At 44.7% G+C, this 19,397-nt stretch overlaps 1 protein-coding gene across 3 annotated transcripts in view; it reads right to left on the bottom strand.

The window, feature by feature from the left end:
* Window positions 1-6,770: 6,770 nt before the first annotated feature.
* tmem38a (transmembrane protein 38A) overlaps window positions 6,771-19,397 on the bottom strand; it is a 40,911-nt gene continuing 28,284 nt past the window's right edge. For 2 of the 3 annotated variants that reach the window (XM_052037634.1, XM_052037633.1), the window contains exons 3-6: window positions 17,671-17,855; window positions 17,246-17,333; window positions 16,597-16,714; window positions 6,784-8,023 (exon numbers count right to left, since the gene is read on the bottom strand). In XM_052037634.1, the coding sequence (XP_051893594.1) occupies window positions 7,793-8,023; window positions 16,597-16,714; window positions 17,246-17,333; window positions 17,671-17,855 (622 nt within the window). In that variant the 3' untranslated portion in view covers window positions 6,784-7,792. Of the gene's footprint in view, window positions 8,024-16,596; window positions 16,715-17,245; window positions 17,334-17,670; window positions 17,856-19,397 lie in introns of all 3 variants that reach the window. The other variant, XM_052037632.1, reaches the window with a different exon arrangement.

Raw genomic sequence — 19,397 nt, forward strand, 5'->3', positions numbered from 1 at the left:
AATTTGCCAGCACCACTAATAGATCCGATTGCTGGATTTGCGTGCGAACCCCAGCACACGCCAATGAAGCTCTGCCACTTACGCCGATCCCGCTGAATGACTTTCAGATGAACTGTTTGCATAGACTTTTCACTCCGGTGGGTTTTGGCATATCTGTTTGGGGGAGCCCGGATAGCAGTCCCCCACCACTCCCCGCACCACTACATAACATCTCTTCCAGTAATCCCCGATGGGGTGGGTGTTTCAGGAACTGGTATTTCCCTCCTTAGGGCAGGCACAGTAGTGTAGCGGTTAGCGTAATACTTTACAGTGCCAGTGACCTGGGTTCAATTCCGGCTACTGTCTTGTAAGGAGTTTGTATGTTCTCCCCGTGTCTGCGTGGGTTTCCTCCGGGTGCTTCGGTTTCCTCCCACATTCCAAAGATGTACGGGTTAGGAAGTTGTGGGCATACTATGTTGGCGCCGGAAGCGTGGCGACACTTGCAGGCTGCCCCCAGAATATTCCACGCAAAAAAGATGCATTTCACTGTGTGTTTTGATGTACATGTGACTAATAAAGAAATTTTAATCTTATGTTACAATTTGACCTCCACCCGAGTCCCTACTCTCAGGGTCATTCCACAGCCGGTGAGCAGACCTAAGGAATGCTGGTGCAGGCTCCTGAATGAGCACGGTTCCACTCTTTCAGCTGGTCACAGTGACTGCAAGCGAGACTGGTTACCTGGGTGCCCCAGTGACCACTGCCGATGGTGCCGCTAAGCTGGGGGCTCCCTGGACTTTGAATGGACCCCACTGGATTTGCGGCCAACGTGCCTACCCGTGGCTCCCCGCGAGCTGGTACGGTTGCTGCTTTCCAGTGTTTGTGGTGCCCTACATCTACTCCCTGGATTACCTTGGGGACAAGAAGGCCATTACAAGAGGCAGAGAGGTTTTGGATAATAGCCTTTCCCATGTATGGCACGGCCCAATTGTCCCGTGAGGTCATCCAGATGACCAGTATGCTCGAGACGCTGGCCAACAAAATGGCAGTGGCACTGCAACACACCGAAGACGCCCTGACATGGATGGCGACAGAGCTGACGACTGTCAGGATTGTGTCCCTGCAGAAATGAATGGCTCTGGATTGCCTACTCGCTGCTGATGGTGGTACCTGTGCAATGATTGGTCAGGAGTGCTGCACATTTATCCCTGATGAGTCAAGGAATATCACCCACTTGGCCGCTCACATTCGGGACTCGGTGGCTAAAATTCAAAAACCAAGGGACCAGCTCCTCCAGCACGACACCTCATGGGGAAACTGGTGGCCGTTTGAGTCTCTGGGGGGATGGTGGGCAACTGTCATCCACTGGGCGACTGCTCTCATTCTCGTTATTGCTGTCTGTATATTATGTTGTGCTTGCGAGATTATCAAGAGCACGTCTGCCTTTCATTAGTGCTGTATATTAACATATAGCTTTAAGTTTAGAAATAGTTGTTACCATGATTTATCAGTCTGTTAAGGGTAAGACTTGTATTACGATATATAGGTTTTCTTTTCACTGTAGTCCATGTAATGATTGGCGAGTGGTGTGACTTTCGAGGGGTGGATTGTATTGTGGAGGGCCGTGGCTGTCACGTGACAACACTGCCCACTACCTGGTCAGAAGACACACCACTGTCAATCAAGGTTTGGCCCCGCCCCACCCATCAGCGCACACCTGACCATTGACCCCTTTAAGCAACTTTGTACTTGCTTAGCACCGAGCCATTGGCCTCTGTATACTACCTGAGCCGGACCCCCCAGCCCTCCAGCACTATAAGGGGCGCCACATGTGCTCAGCTCGCTCTCTTTGCCAGCTTCGAGGGATCAACATGCTTCACTCCAGGCTGAGTACCGTGGAACGGCGCTGGAGAAATCGTTGACGAGGTGTGCACTGTTTAAGGGTTGGGAGCGTTTTTGTTAGTGTCTCTAGTGGCACAGAGCCGTGCCTGCACTGAGTCAAGGGGTGGCGGGTATCATATTGTTTTTCCTTGATTGTGTGTGCCTAGTTCATTGTGTGTGTGTGTGTGTGTGTTTTATCCCCACTGTGATTTTCCCACGCTCGCTGCAAACCGTGCGTGTGTTATTCCCATTACCATTTTCCCATGCTCGTCTTTTGTAAATAAATCATTTACTGCCAGACGGTGTTCAGAGTCCTTGCTTTTGAGACCCCAAATCTGTTTCCTCACTCACAACGCCGACCACGATGCCTATATGTGCTAATCTTTAGTTTGCCTGCATTAGGCCTGTATCCCTCTAAACCTTTCCCACCTATCCAAATGCCTTTTAAACTTTGGAATTATATCTGCCTCCACCACCTCCTCTGACACCTTGTTCCGGATAACCACCACCCTCTGTGTGGAAAATCTTGACCCTCAGACCTCCTTTACATTTCTTCGCTCCACCCTTAAACCCGTGCCCTCCAGATCTGGACTCCCCTGCCCTGGGAAAAGACTCCCACCATCTATCCTATTAATGTTCCTCACAATTTTATAAACCTGTAGGGTTACAACTCAGCCTCCTACATTCCAGTGAGAACAAACCCAGCCTGTCCAATCTCTCCTAACTGCAGCCCTCCGTTCCAGGCAACATCCTGGTGAATCTCTTCTGCACTCTCTCTATTGCTGCCACATCCTTGCTGTAGTTTGACGGCCAGAAGTGTACACAGTACTTCAAATGTGGTCTAACCAATGTTTTGTACAGGGGAAAAATATACTGTAAATATAGAAGTGGCCGGACAGGAAGATAGAATGTGTATGGTGGTGCGGTGGGTACTTAAAAAAAATAATTAGAATGGTGAAGAGTAGGTACAAAAAAAACATAATTGGTGGACAAGATTAAGGAAAATCCCAAAGGATCTAATCCCAAAGAATCCCAAAGGATCCCAAAGCCTAGTAATTTCTAGGGTAGGGACATGTTTGGCACAGCTTTGTGGGCCGAAGGGCCTGAATTGTGCTGTAGGTTTCCTATGTTTCTGTGATCTTATTACCATTTGCCCAAAGTATATTTGGGAAGAGTAGGGCCTATTAGGGACCGAAGTAGCAACATGTGTGGAGCTGGAGAACACAGGTGAGTCTTAAGTAAATATTTTTCATCTTTATTCACTATGCAGAAGGACATTGTACTTGGAGAATTCAGGGAGGGGTTGGTGGAGTTCAAGAACAAATTACCATCAAGAAGCAAAAATGTTAGCAGGGTTATAGGTAGATAAATCCCCAGTGCCTGATCAGAGTCAGGGGAGGAGACTGACAGGACTCTAACACATTTTCAGTTCTTTAGCCATAGAAAAGGTGCTAAATGACTGGAGCTTGGCAAATGCAGTACCTTTATTCAAGAAGGACAGCAGGAATAAGCCAGGTTGGTGAGTCTCATGCCCGTGGTAGGGAAGTTATTGGAAAACAATCTGAGGGATAGGATTAACCCACACGAGGAAAGGTAGGGATTATTAAGGATAGTCAGCGTGACATTGGTTCGCGGGAGATTAGAAACATAGAAAACCTACAGCACAATTAAGGACCTTCGGCCCACAAAGCTGTGCTGAACATGTCTCTACCCTAGAAATTACTAGGCTTACCCATAGCCCTCTATTTTACTCAGCTCCATGTACCTATCCAAAAGTCTCTTAAAAGACCCTATCATATCCGCCTCCACCACCGTTTCTGGCAGCCCATTCCACACACTCACCACTCTCTAAGTAAAAAACTTACCCCTGACATCTCCTCTATACTTACTCCCCAGCACCTTAAACCTGTGTCCTCTTGTGGCAACCATTTCAGCCCTGGGAAAAAACCTCTGACTGTCGACACGATCAATGCCTCTCATCATCTTATACACCTCTATCAGGTCCCCCCTCATCCTCTGTCGCTCCAAGGAGAAAAGACTGAGTTCCCTCAACCTGCTTTCATAAAGCACGCTCCCCAATCCAGGCGGCGTCCTTGTAAATCTCCTCTGCACCCTCTCTATGGCTTCCACATCCTTCCTGTAGTGAGGCGAACAGAACTGAGCACAGTACTCCAAGTGGGGTCTGACCAGGGTCCTACATAGCTGCAGCATTACCTCTTGGCTCCTAAATTCAATTCCACGATTGATGAAGGACAATACACCATATGCCTTCTTAACCACAGAGTCAACCTGTGCAGCTGCTTTGAGCGTCCTATGGACTCGGACCCCAAGATCCCTCTGATCCTCCACACTGCCAAGAGTCCTACCATTAATACTATATTCTGCCATCATATTTGACCTACCAAAATGAACCACTTCACGCTTATCTGGGTTGAACTGCATCTGCCACTTCTCAGCCCAGCTTTGCATCCTATCTACGTCCCGCTGTAACCTCTGACAGCCCTCCAAACTATCCACAACACCCCCAACCTTCGTGTCATCCGCAAACTTACTAACCCACTCCTCCACTTCCTCATCCAGGTCATTTATAAAAATCACAAGGAGTAAGGGTCCCAGAACAGATCACTGAGGTACACCACTGGTCACCAACCTCCATGCAGAAAATGACCCTTCGACAACCACTCTTTGCCTTCTGTGGGCCGGCCAGTTCTGGATCCACACTGCAATGCCCCCTTGGATCCCATGTCTCCTTACTTTCTCAATAAGCCTCGCACGGGGTACCTTATCAAACACCTTGCTGAAATCCATATACACTACTTCTACTGCTCTCCCTTCATCGACGTGTTTAGTCACATCCTCAAAAAATTCAATCAGGCTCGTAAGACAAGACCTGCCCTTGACAAAGCCATGCTGACTATTCCTAATCATATTATACCTCTCCAAATATTCATAAATCCTGCCTCTCAGGATCTTCTCCATCAGCTTACCAACCACTGAGGTAAGACTCACTGGTCTATAATTCCCTGGGCTATCTCTACTCCCTTTTTTGAATAAGGGAACAACATCCGCAACCCTCCAATCCTCTGGGACCTCTCCTGTCTCCATTGATGATGCAAGGATCATCATCAGAGGCTCTGCAATCTCCTCCCTCACCTCCCACAGCAGCCTAGGATACACCTCATCCGGTCCCAGTGACTTATCCAACTTGATGCTTTCCAAAAGTTTCAGCACCTCCTCTTTCCTAATATCCACATGCTCAAGCTTTTCAGCCTGCTGCAAGTCCTCACTACAATCACCAAGATCATTTTCCGTAGTGAATACTGATGTAAAGTATTCATTAAGTACCTCTGCTATTTCCTCCGAATCCATACACACTTTCCCACTGTTGCACTTGATAGGCCCTATTCTTTTACATCTTATCCTCTTGCTTTTCACGTATTTGTAGAATGCCTTGGGGTTTTCCTTAATCCTGCCCGCCAAGGCCTTCTCATGTCCCCTTCTGGCTCTCCTAATTTCCTTCTTAATCTCCTTCCTGTTAGCCTTATACTCTTCCAGATCTCTAACACTACCTAGCTCTCTGAACCTTTGTAAGCTTTTCTTTTCCTTTTGACTAGATTTATTTTAGCTTTTGTACACCACGGTTCCTGTATCAGTCTGACAAATCTGTTTGAATTTTTCAGAGGTAACCAAGTGTATCAATGAGGGCAGCATGATTGATGTAATCTACATGGGCTTCGCTAAAGCCTATGACAAGATCCCACATGGAAGATGGGTCCAAAAGATAAGAGCCCATGGGATCCAGGGCATTTTGTAAAATTGTAACCAAAATTAGCTTGCTGGTTTTAGGTGATGGTTATTTTCGTGATTGGAAGCCTGTGACCAGTGGTATACTGCAGGGATTAGTCCTGTGACCTTTGCTGTTTGTTATATACACTAACGATTCAGATGTGAGTTTGGGAGATACGATTAGTAAGCTTGCAGATAACATGAAAACTGCTTTGGTGAGACAGGCAGAGCAATAGCAGATGGAATTTAACCCTGAAAGGTGTGAGCTGATGCATTATAGAGGATTAATAAGGCCAGGATGTAGTGAATAGTTGGAAATTTAGGACACATGGATCAAGGGTCGCTGAAGACAGCAGTACAGGCAGATAAAGTGGTTAAGAAGGCATATAGAATATTTGCTTTCATTAGTTGGGGCATAGAATATAAGAGCAGGAATGTTATGATTGAACTATAAGAACATTAGTTAGGTCACAGCTGGAGTACTGTGTATTGTTTGGTCAGCACACTAAAGGAAAAATGTGAAATAAAACAGAAAATGCTGGAAATTGCAAGTCAGTCAGCATCTGTGGAAAGAGAAACAGTTACTGCTTCGAGCCAATGACCCTTCAACACAACTGGGAAAGGGAGAGTTTTAAGGTAGAGAAGGTGGGAGGATGGATAGAATAGGGAGAATACCTCCAATGTGAGACTAGGATTGCGGTGAGGATAAGTTGGTCCTCCAAAGGTCGATGGATTAATAGGAGGAGATAAAGGTGTGAAATGTGGGGCTGTCGGACATGTAGGTCAGGATGTGCCAATGTAAGCTCTGTCTAGTCCAAAACCAAATGTCGCCATGCAATCTCCTCCCCATCTTCGTTGCTTTGTATTGCACACCTTGATCCACATTCCCCACACTTGTTACATTTGGCCTTGAAATCTCCTCCTTGCCTCTGCTCCCTTCCTCCTCCTAAAAGTCCCACTTTTCTTCTGCTCTCAAATTGATTGGGAAATCTGGAAATAATATGTTCATGCAGTGGTTGCGTTAAAGGAGCTGTAGAAAATCTTGAATCCACCAACCACAGGTGGCCCACACCTCCGTCCACGCATCCTTCTCAGTGTGTTGATAAGTCAACATTCAGCTATGTAGCTTATATTTAATCTTTATTATATTAAGTCATTTGGAAGACCACAAGTATAGTACAGTTCCGTACATTGTATTTTTGGCAACAACAAAATACTTTCTACATTTACCTGAAAATGATGGGTGTGTGTGCGTAATGAATGAGGAAATTCTATCATAGAGGCAGAATGGATTTCACTTAAAAATGACACAATGACCTAATTTTGGACAGAAATTTTGAAATTTCCTTGTGTAACGCTTCAAATATCTGTGGTATAGTTCACCTGTTATTCATATACGTCAATGGACTAATGCTTAAAACATGCATATCTCATTCCTCTGTATCATTAATAGAAACTTTAAGCTGTTTACTTCTAGCTGCTTGTCATATTTCCACTGTCTGTACCAGCATCAATTCAATGGCTGTCTTTCCCTCTGTGAGTCTGGATGAGAACAATGCAGCTACTAATTATCAGAGGCTATTCCACATCACCACCAGCAGGGATTTATTATACCTATAGTTTGCTGCTTCAGTCCAAAAACTTTTAGGTAACAATGCTGGAAAACAGGAATCCATTTTGACTTTGGCAATACAGCGACAAAATGAAACCCTCTCTGACCTGGCGCAATGTTAACTGGATGCAAATAAGGCATTTATCTTTATAAAGTTCCTACAACACTCTTGGCAGACTATTCAGAATGAATATTTCCATTTGCTTCCCCTTCTATATCCACATGGCCTTAAGAGACAATGGCAAATTGCTACCTGTATTAAAGCTGTCTGTCTTTTCTAGGTGGGACGTGAAACTGGGAAACATATTCTTTCTCAGTTCCAGGATAGACGTTCCTGGGAAGGACAGGCTAAGTACCATTCGTTCACATTTTTCTTTCCATTTAATGAGACAGACAAGCTCAAACGCAAACCCTAGTAGACTGTATGAGTACAATTATGTTGATTTTCCTCATAGTAACAGTTTCCAGATCACACTAAGTCCCAGAAATTGCACCTTCAGCACGCTTTGATAACTGTCTTGGGAGTTACACTACTTATTCGATCTTTTTGCTCTTCTTCTTCCTTGTGCCTTCATTAAGTTCCTCCTTTGTCTTGGCCACGTAGGGAGACAGATTGCAAGGGGGGCAGCTGTGCATATTATCACGAGAACAGACACGGTCATGATCATCGTGGGTACTGCAGGTATTCCCAAAGACAATGGGGCAGATAAAAGCTTCAATCGGAGCAAAAGGTGATCCATGGGAGTGTGTTGCTGTCATGAATACCTGCAATGGGAGAAGAATAAAATAGCGACAGCAAGAGAAGTACACTTATTTTTAACATGGTCTATTTTAATGACCTAATTTTTCTATTAATGCTTGTTAATTGTTTAAGCTGGAAACTGAACTGAACCTACTTTATCAGCACTACATTCAGAAGCAAATGTAAACAGGGATTTGCATGAGGAGGGGGCAAGCAGAGACACCCAGTAATTATCTCAAAGAAATATGTGACTTGCAGTATTGGAAGCACACCCACACACACCCACGCACACCCACACCCACACACACCCCCACACCCCCACACACACACACCCACACACACACCCCCCACACACACACACACCCACACACACACCCCCACACACACACACCCACACACACCCACACACACACACCCACACCCCCCCACACACACACCCCCACACACACCCACACCCACACACACACCCCCACACCCCCCACACACACACACACCCACCCCCACCCCCCCACACCCCCCCCACACCCACACACACACACACACACACACACACACACACACACCCCCCACACACACACACACACACCCACCCACACACACATCCTCTCTCTACATCAAGGATAGTGATTGTGCCCCTCCAGTGCTGACAAATTTGAATTCCTGTGTATGAACCTGAGTGGAAGATCTTTCTTAGTTATTAATGTCAGTGGCTGCTCCTTAGGAAACTTAATAAACCTGAAGGACTGTACTTAATGAGAATGTCTCCTTACATCAGCCATTTAAATCATTTGTACAAACTATTTGTACAACTAAAACTAAACAGTGGGCATAGGAACAGAATGAGGAGGAGGTTAAATGCGTGGTTGAGGGATTGGAGTAAGGAGCAGGGATTCAGTTTTCTGGATCACTGGGGCCTCTTTTGGGGCAGGTATGACCTGTTCAAAGAGGATGGGTTGCACTTGAATCCCAGGGGGCCAACATACTGGCGGGGAGGTTTGCTAAGGCTTCTGGGGAGAGTTTAAACTAGAATTGTTGGGGGGTGGGATCCGTACTGGAGAGACTGGGGAAGAGGTGTTTGGCTCTCAAATAGAGGAGGCTAGGAGTAAGTACCATAGGCAGGTGATAGAGAAGGGAAGTGTTCAGACAGGCTTGAGATGTGTCTATTTTAACGCAAGGAGTATTGTGAACAAGGCGGATGAGCATAGAGCTTGGATCGATACTTGGAGCTATGATGTGGTGGCCATTACGGAGACTTGGATGGCTCTGGGGCTGGAATGGTTGGTTCAAGTGCCGGGTTTTAGATGTTTCAGGAAGGACAGGGAGGGAGGCAAGAGAGGTGGGGGAGTGGCACTGTTGATCAGAGATAGTGTCACGGCTGCGGAAAAGGTGGACGTTGTGGAGGGATTGTCTACGGAGTCTCTGTGGGTGGAGGTTAGGAACAGGCAGGGGTCGATAACTTTGCTGGGTGTCTTTTATAGGCCACCCAATAGTGACGGGGTTATTGAGGAGCAGATAGGGAAGCAGATCCTAGAAAGGTGTGAGAATAACAGAGTTGTTGTGATGGGGGATTTTAATTTCCCAAACATCGACTGGCATCTCCAGACAGTGAGGGGTTTAGATGGGGTGGAGTTTGTTAGGTGTGTTCAGGAAGGGTTCTTGACACAGTATGTAGATAGACCTACAAGAGGAGAGGCTGTGCTTGATTTGATATTGGGAAATGAACCTGGTCAGGTGTCAGATCTCTCAGTGGGTGAACATTTTGGTGATAGTGATCCTAATTCTATCTCCTTTATGTTAGCACTGGAGAGAGATAGGAACAGACAGACTAGAAAGGTGTTTACTTGGAGTAAAGGGAATTATGAGGCTCTCAGGCAGGAAATTGGAAGATTAAATTGGGAACAGATGTTCTCTGGGAAAAGTACGGAAGATATATGGCAAATATTCAGGGGATATTTGTGTGGAGCTCTGCATAGACATGTTCCAATGAGACAGGGGAGTCATGATAGGATACAGGAACCGTGGTGTACAAAGGCTATAATAAATCTCGTCAAAATGAAAAGAAAAGCTTACAAAAGGTACAGAGAGCTAGGTAATGTTAGAGATCTGGAAGAGTACAAGGCTAAAAGGAAGGAACTTAAGAAAGAGATTAGAAGAGCCAGAAAGGGACATGAGAAGGCCTTGGCGGGCAGGATTAAGGAAAACCCCAAGGCATTCTACAAGTATGTGAAGCGTAAGAGGATGAGATACGAAAGGACAGGGCCTATCAAGTGCAGCAGTGGGAAAGTGTGTATGGATCTGGAAGAAATAGCGGAGGTATTTAATGAATACTTAACGTCAGTATTCACCATGGAAAAAGATCTGGGGGATTGTAGCAGGGACTTGCAGTGGCCTGAAAATCTTGAGCATGTAGATATTAGAAAAGAGGTGGTGCTGAAACTCTTGGAAAGCATCAAGCTAGATAAGTCGTTGGGACTGGATGAGATGTACCCCAGGCTGCTGTGGGAGGCGAGGGAGGAGATTGCGGAGCCTCTGACGATGATTTTTGTGTCGTCGATGGAGACGGGAGAGGTTCCAGAAGACTGGAGGATTGCGGATGTTGTTCCCTTATTCAAGAAGGGGAGTAGGGATAGCCCAGGAAATTATAGACCAGTGAGTCTTACCTCAGTGGTTGGTAAGCTGATGGAGAAGATCCTGAGAGGCAGGATTTATGAATATTTGGAGAGGTATAATATGATTAGGAATAGTCAGCATGGCTTTGTCAAGGGCAGGTCCTGTCTTACGAGCCTGATTGAATTTTTTGAGGATGTGACTGTGCACATCGATGAAGGGAGAGTAGTAGATGTAGTGTATATGGATTTCAGCAAGGTGTTTGATAAGGTACCCCACGCAAGGCTTATGGAGAAGGTGAGGAGACATGGGATCCAAGGGGACATTGCAGTGTGGATCCAGAACGGGCTGGCCCACAAAAGGCAAAGAGTAGTTGTTGAAGGGTCGTATTCTGCATGGAGGTCGGTGACCAGTGGTGTACCTCAGGGATCTGTACTGGGACCCTTACTCTTTGTGATTTTTATAAACGACCTGGATGAGGAAGTGGAGGGATGGGTTAGTAAGTTTGTGGATGACATGAAGGTTGGAGGTGTTGTGGATAGTGTGAAGGGCTGTCAGAGGTTACAGAAGGACGTAGATAGGATGCAAAGTTGGGCTGAGAAGTGGCAGATGCAGTTCAACCCAGATAAGTGTGAAGTGGTTCATTTTGGTAGGTCAAATATGTTGGCGGAATATAGTATTAATGGTAGGACTCTTGGCAGTGTGGAGGATCAGAGAGATCTTGGGGTCTGAGTCCATAGGACGCTCAAAGCAGCTGTGCAGGTTGACTCTGTGGTTAAGAAGGCATATGGTGTATTGTCCTTCATCAATCAGGGAATTGAATTTAGGAGCCGAGGGGTATTGTTGCAGCTATATAGGTCCCTGGTCAGACCCCACTTGGAGTATTGTGCTCAGTTCTGTTCGCCTCACTACAGGAAAGATGTGGAAGCCATAGAGAGGGTGCAGAGGAGATTTACAAGGATGCCGCCTGGGATGCGGAGCATGCCTTATGAAAGCAGGTTGAGGGAACTCGGCCTTTTCTCCTTGGAGCGACAGAGGATGAGGGGGGACCTGATTGAGGTATATAAGATGATGAGAGGTATTGATAGGGTAGATAGTCAGAGGCTTTTCCCCAGGGCTGAATTGGTGGCCACAAGAGGACATAGGTTTAAGGTGCTGGGGAGTAGATATAGAGGAGATATCAGGGGTGAGTTTTCTACTCAGAGAGTGGTGAGTGTGTGGAATGGGCTGCCGGAAACGGTGGTGGAGGCGGATACGATAGGGTCTTTCAAGAGACTGTTGGATAGGTACATGGAGCTGAGTGAAATAGAGGGCTATGGGTAAGCCTAGTAATTTCTAGGGTAGGGACATGATCAGCACAGCTTTGTGGGCCGAAGGTCCTGAATTGTGCTGTAGGTTTTCTATGTTTCTATTTTGCGATACAAATGATATTTAAATTTGTCACCACGTCACAATGTGAGTTATTAAATAATAGAATGTACAGTTCCCAAATTAGTTTCATAGAATCACAGAAATTTATGGCATAGAAGCAGAGCATTCCGCCCATCATTTTCTTGCTGGGTTAAATAAAAAAATTAAACTTGCCATCTCTCAGGCTGCAGGTCTATAACTCACAGCACATCAGGTGCTCATCCAAGCACATTCTCCACGTAGACCCACTGTATCCCCTTGCCCATCTTCTTCCTTCTGCCCTTCACCTCACCCCTAATGGTTCCCATTATCACCTTCTTAACATCGGATTCCAGCCCTTGTAGCCTCTGTGTGCCCGCTTATCGCCCACCTGGCTCCTTCTCCACCGCTCCCTCCCTCACCTGGATCCTTCTGTCCATCATCCTTTGCCCCTCCATGGTCCACCTATCTCCTACCAGCCCCTGTCTCACCCCACCCCCTCTCCTCTCTATACTGGCGATCTTCCCTCTCCATTCTCGGTCTCGACCTGAAACATTCTCCAGGCGATGAGGGTTTCTGGCTCCTGCACTCTTCCAAGTAAAATGTTTAAGGCAATCACTACATTTTAAGTGAAAATATTTTTCCTTAGCTTCTTTCTAATCTTGCTACCAATTAAGTTAAATCTATACCTCCTCCTAGTTACTGAGCAATGCTAATACAAATTGGTTCATCCTGTCCCATGTCTGGGATGTGCTTAATTTTATATACCCCAATTAAATACTCCCTCAGCCTCTACTGTTCCAAAACAAATCACAACCTGGCCAATCATTCCTCATAACTAAAAATGTTCAGTCCCAGTGACATCCTTGTAAATCTATCTTTCTAATGCTATTACATCTTTCCTGGTTACTAGACCTGTGACTTAACTGTGTTTTATACGGTTCTAACACCTAGTATTTTCCACTTCTAGGCCAAAAAGGCAAAAATCCTATAAACCTTCTTAACCACTAATCTTTCCATCATGTTACTTTCAGGGACCTAGAACCGTAACGCACAGAAACAGGCCCTTTGTCTTCAAGCCTGAGTTGACCATCAAACACCCATGTAAACTAATTCCATTTTATTTCTCCTTATCATGCTATTAACTCCCACAGATTCCACCATTCACCTACACTTTAGGGGCAATTTACAGGGGCCAATTAACCTACTAATTCATGGGCCTTTAGAATGTGGGAGAAAACTCGTGCAGTCAGCAGGAGAATGTGCAAGCTTCACACAAACAAACCTGTACACACCTCTTCAAGATCCTTGTCTTCCCTTCACTTCTCGGTGTCCTACTGTGTATTCCGTAGACTTGTTTGCCTATTCCAAATGGATAGTTCACACTTCTCCAGAATGAATTCTATCTCCCACTTTTCCGTCCACTTGGCCTTAGATAATTTCTTGCAGTCTAAAGCTTTCTTCCCCTATCAGCCAAATTTTACTATATTTGCAAAATTTAAATACATGCAAACATACTTCTTGTCACCAAAACACTCCCATAACCATTATTCTTTTGCTTCCTGCCACTGTGCCAGTTTTGGATCTAACTTGCCACTGTTTTTCTGGATCCTATGCTCTTTCATTTCTCTGATCAGTCTGCCACATAGGATCCTATCAACCAGCTTGCCAAAGCCATTCAGGCTGCATCAGGAGCCTCAACAGAAATCTATACCTCCTCAGAAATGTAATTGTTACTTAGACAATTTAAATCCACACTGACTGTTCTTGATTAACCTATGCATATCTAAATGATCAAAATCTTCCCATACTTCCGACACCTTTGTTTAGTTGATTTCCCTTTGTCTGTCCCTCGTATCTGGCATAAAACTGAAACACTATTTCTGGCATACTTTGAAAAGTACAAATTGGTGGTCCCACAACAACATTGTGGATTAATAGAGCAACCATTCCCGCTGTGGTACATGTAGGTATATCTATTGACAGTCTTTACCAGTGATGGTATGGGTTGACATCTATGGCAGTCAGAGGTATGAGGGATGGCATGTCTATAGTTCATTGATGATATGGAAAGATTTTTTGATTGTCAGTGTGCTGTTTGCAGAACCCCACAGTATGACACTGGCCATTATGTTTCTAACTGTGGCAACGGTTGCACAAAAATGTAAAGCTCTGGGAGATCCTGAGATCATAAAGGATGCTATATAAATGAAAATCTTTATTTCCTTCTTTTCCTTGGACTTCTGGTAATCAGTGATGATGTGAATTGGTTTCACTGTCAGTTGTACATCTTTGACATTCAAGATGTATTATCCACTGATATTTCTGACTTTGCTTTTCAATCGCTGTTCACTTCTGCCAGGTCCTGTCTTATCATGCCTTCCCCCAGTTCAGGACCTTAAACTAAGGTCTATCGTTGGCTTTCTCCATAACAGCCTTAAAACTTATGATCATTATCTCTAAAATGCTTTCCCACAGACACTCCCTAATCTTGCCCGGTTACATTCCCAAAGATTAGCTCCCATACTTCAAAAAGCTTTCTTGGATGCATTTAAAAATTCTGCCCCTGTAAGCCTTTCATGAGGCCACATGGTTGGGCTTAGAAACAAAAACGGGGCACTTATTTTGCTCTGCCATTATAGCCTCGTTTGAAGAACCTTCCAGGACATCCTCCCTCCTTATTGCTGTAATATTGTACTGCTCCTTCCTCTTATATGCCACCCATCATGCCAGAAGACTCCAGTCATCTCCTGCCTAATGTGCCCCATCCCTCTTCCCCTTCCCCACTCCAACCCACTCTCTCCCCACCGCAACTTGCTCTTAGTCGAGAGAGACTACTGAGAAAATTTCTCAGATTTACCATTCTATATCTGCTAAATGATCCTAACCAACAGGTCCACCACCGACCAATTCCAATGAAGACTGGTGATAAACAAGGCTGTGTCACTGCAACAGACTTCTTCTCAGTTTTCCACAGGATATTACTGTATTCACCTTCAACAAACCTCCCTCTGGAATGGAACGACTAACAGCAAATTGTTTTCATCATCTCCTTATCAGCACCATGAAAACTCCAACCTCAGACGTTGATTTACGGACACAAATGATACTGGTTCATGCGCACATATAGAGGCAGAACTCCAAGTCGTCACTGACTCCCTCGCAGAAGTGAAGGACCTCACACTAAGTTTCCAGCAGATGTAGGTCATCTACCAAGCTGCACACACTGCACAACACCAGTGCCTGACAATCAACATACACAATGAGACCCTGGAAAACGTGGGTTATTTTCCATATTTTGAGAGTGAGAACAGACACCAGTGAAGAAATTCACCCTCACTTCCTGTGTGCTTGTGCTATCTTTGACCAACTGGGAAAAGATGGTTTTCAAAAACTAAGACCAAGATCATGGTCTACAGGACATGCATAATCCCCATCCACCAGTACACTTCAACGAGATGGACAACCAACAGCAGGTAAAATATGGAGAGGTTCCGTCACTGCTACCTCTACAAAATCTTCCAAACCCATTGGCACCACAGGTAAACTGACAACAGCATCCTCTCCCAGGTCAGCACCGCCGGTATCAAAGCTCTGATTATGCTCACCCACCCTGCCAGTGGGCCGCACCAGACCCCTGAAACAAGGGGTCATAAATTTCTAGGAAGCAAGGAGAAAATATCTCAAGACTGTTAAATCATAGAGAGTTGTACAGCACAGAACAATCCAACCTTTTTGCCCATCTACACTGATCCCATTTGCCCGCTTTAGTTCAGTTTCTTTCAATGCCTCAGCAATTAAAGTTAGGATGCCATGCCTACCCAAAGTCTGCTTGAGGAGATGTAACACCCTCACTGACTCATGGAAATCCTGGACCAAACAAAATGGGAAAGGAATATCTGGGAAGGCACGTAAACACCTTGAGTCTCTGCTGTTGGTTGTTCATCTCGTTGAAGTGTACTGGTGGGTGGGGATTGTGCATGCCCTGTAGACCATGATCTTGGTCTTAGTTTTTGAACACCATCTTTTCCCAGTTGGTCAAAGATGGAAGCAAGCAGAGACTGAGTGCAGAACATCCCAAACAACCCACCCACGTGCCCTGTCAGGCACCGCCTTCTCTACCTGCAGCAGAGACTTCAGCTCCTACTTGGCTTCAGCCATCTCAAAACCTACAGGACTGGAGTGGAATTGGGGGATGGGGGGAGGTGAGTGGGTTGTTACTGGGCAAGTGTGAGAGAATAGGTTACAGGGAAATAGGTAGAGGAATAGGTAGAGGAAAGGCTGAATGTCTTCCGTCCGTGTCATGAGGAAATATGCAAATATAATATGAACACGTCATCCTCAACCACAAGGGACTGCTTAAGAAGCAGAAGGTGTAGACACATTTCTTGATATTCAGGTAAAGAATGTCAAAACTACGGCAAGAAGCTTTGAATAACAATCAAGGCTGTTTCAACATCAGAGCTCCTCATTGCAAATCCTTAAGTTGAAAATATTACTTGTATTTTTAGACATTCACTTAGCAGTAAAATTGATTAGCAAAGCCTGCAACGTCACAATCCTAAAACGTTATATCTTGGAATTGAAAAGATCCATTTACCTTCGTAACAACCATGAACATAGTAAACAGGAAGACAACGTTGTGTTTGGATATGGGCAGCCAACGGGCTTGCTGTAGGGTGAAGATAACAGCTCCAACAAGACTAGCTTTTGTCGGGCTGTGAAAGGACGAAGTAAAATCGTGGTTAGTTTCATTGTCAATCCTATATACTTAGCGTTTAAAAAAATGTGAACTTTTTTATAAGTTGTCATTCTCCTGGGCTCGGGAAAGGACTGGATGAATTTCTTACTTTCTGATTCCACAGGTGATGTGACACCAGCTTACCAGCAAATGTTGTCCGCAACTTCTCCATTCTCTTATGGAAGGCACCTGGCTTCCGCTTAGTGGCTGCCCCCATAGCCACACAGCCAAAGTTATCAGGTCAAGGCTGAACCTGCATATATTGTGGTATTAAAGATTTAATCCTAAACTGCCCATCTCAGATACAATAAGCATGTAGGAAGGGTGGGGGTGGAGGCGGTGGAGCAAGAGTTTAATTCAGCCTTGAGTGGCGCCAGAAGCAGGTAGCTGCAAATTGACAGCTAGTTATTCTTTCCAAGGTATAAAAGGGGCTGCCTGCTAGCTGTTGCCCACTTACACTACAGGCTTGGATGAATTTCATCCTCTGAATGCCGTCATTGTCACTTACAAGGACATGCTGAGAAACTCATTTGTTTCTGGTTTCCAGACACCGCGAATTAGCTGCTCAAAGTTGGAGATCAATGCAACTCCCGCACCTGTAGAGAACAAAGTAACAATGATCGCCATTAGTCAATCATCCAGATAGGTCTGTTTTACGTTTGCATTGATTGTATAACTGGATTTTCACTTTTTATGGACTCCTGATTTCCACAGCACAAAATGTTTCACATTTTTCAAATGAACACCATCCCCAAGGCACCCGTCTCATTTCAGGACCAACCAAAAAGTAAATATTGCTGCTGAAGAACACAAATGGAAGGTAGAGTGGCACTCTTGTTGGATATACAGTTGTACAAGTGAAACAAAAATGAATATTCAGTGCTGCTATCCTAGCTTAACATCTCAAAAATAAAGAGGTAACAAGCTACTTACCTTTGGCCCATCCAACCAAAGCCATGATGATCCATCCATGGTGATACGCGTGGTGAGCATGGATAACGCCCACACTAATTTTGCGCACCCGTACCACCTCCTTCATAGCTGTGAGGACCAACTTCACGGGCATGAAGGCCACACATTTGTAGAAAAGGTTCAATGGGCAGTAAAAGATGAGATACCTAAGTTAAAAGCATTGTTCAGTTTGTGATCAATATTCAAAGCTTAAACCCACTGAATAAGTACATGTAAAATCAACGTTACCAAGTGTGTGGTTTTAAACTTTTCCCACACTGCGTCCTGGAGCAGTGGCTCATGTTTGTGCCTCTGCTAGGCTCAGACATTCCTAAGTGGATGAATCTTTAAATGGAGGACAAATATCAAAATGAGTGAGGGAACTTTCATTCTAATCAGATAGTTCCTATCACCTGATTAAAAGACTGCACTGGACAGGACTTCAGTTGGTCTGAAATAAATATACAGTGTGTGGGGTAAAGAGGAATTAAAAGGTCTTTCAGCCATTTATAACACCGTATGGTTATGGGTTGAAGTCCCATTTCAGAGACGGTCACTATGCTCCTGGTGCAATGCTGCAGGAGTGCTACTTTGTCAGCTGGATGAGATTTAAACAGCCACGTCTTCTCTCTCAGGTGCATGTCAAAGATCCTGGGGTATTATTTTAAAAAAGAGGGAGAGCATTCTTCCTGCTGTCCTGTCTATCGTTCATTCAGCATGACAATAAGGTAAATTGGTTATTATTACTTTACTGTGATGGTGCTGCTCACAAATGAGCACAAGGAGTACAACTATGCAGTATTTAATTAGTTGTAAAATGCTTTAAAACATTCTGAAGCTGTGCTACATAAATACAACTTATTTCTTTGTCAAAAATGGACAACATGTGCGTAACATCACAAAACAGCACAGAAACAAGCCTTTGGCTCATCAAGTCCATGCCAACTACCCACTCACATTTTGTTTTCCCCTCATTTCAACTCCCCCCAGACTTCACCACTCACCTACACCTGCTGGCAATGTACTGTGACCATTTAACCTACCAACCCAGATTTCTTTGTGGAAGGGCACCAGAGCAATGGAGGAAATCCACGCAGCCACAGGGAGAACACGCAAACCCCACATAGACAAGCACGAGAGGTCAGGATTGAACCCTTGTCGCTGGAGCTGGTGTCACTGTTGAAATTGTTTTGAATGCCTTTATTCTCAGTTCTCAGATAACTCGTGGTTTGTGAAGTTTATCTTCTTTCCAGTGTACTTCTATTTTTCTATCAAATTTCATGTATTACCATGGGCAAAAATTACCACCAACAAGAACTTCATTTACTTTTGTGATCCATTTTTGTAAAGATCTATCCTTTGTACAAGTGATACATTTGAAAATTTCTTTGGGTGAATTGTAAGGTTCATCTATAAAATTCATTTCAGAGCAGAGGTTAAAGGGCAACATAAAAGAAGAGTTGAAAGTCATGATGTGTTTTTGATTAATCAGACTATTGACAGGATGGAAACTAATCAGGGGATAATTGGCATAAAAACCAAAGAAGGGTGGGGTGGGGTGGTGATGTCTGATATGTATATATTCACTGCAAGATTGATTAAAGAGATTTAATTGCAACTTGAGAATTGGAAAAGTTGTGGAACCAAAGGGAAAGTCTAGGCAAGTGACAGTAATTGGGAAGTAAATGGCACAGGGAAAATGGAGCCAG

The sequence above is a fragment of the Pristis pectinata genome, chromosome 24 (genome assembly GCF_009764475.1).
Source record: "Pristis pectinata isolate sPriPec2 chromosome 24, sPriPec2.1.pri, whole genome shotgun sequence".
Taxonomy (NCBI): Eukaryota; Metazoa; Chordata; class Chondrichthyes; order Rhinopristiformes; family Pristidae; genus Pristis; species Pristis pectinata.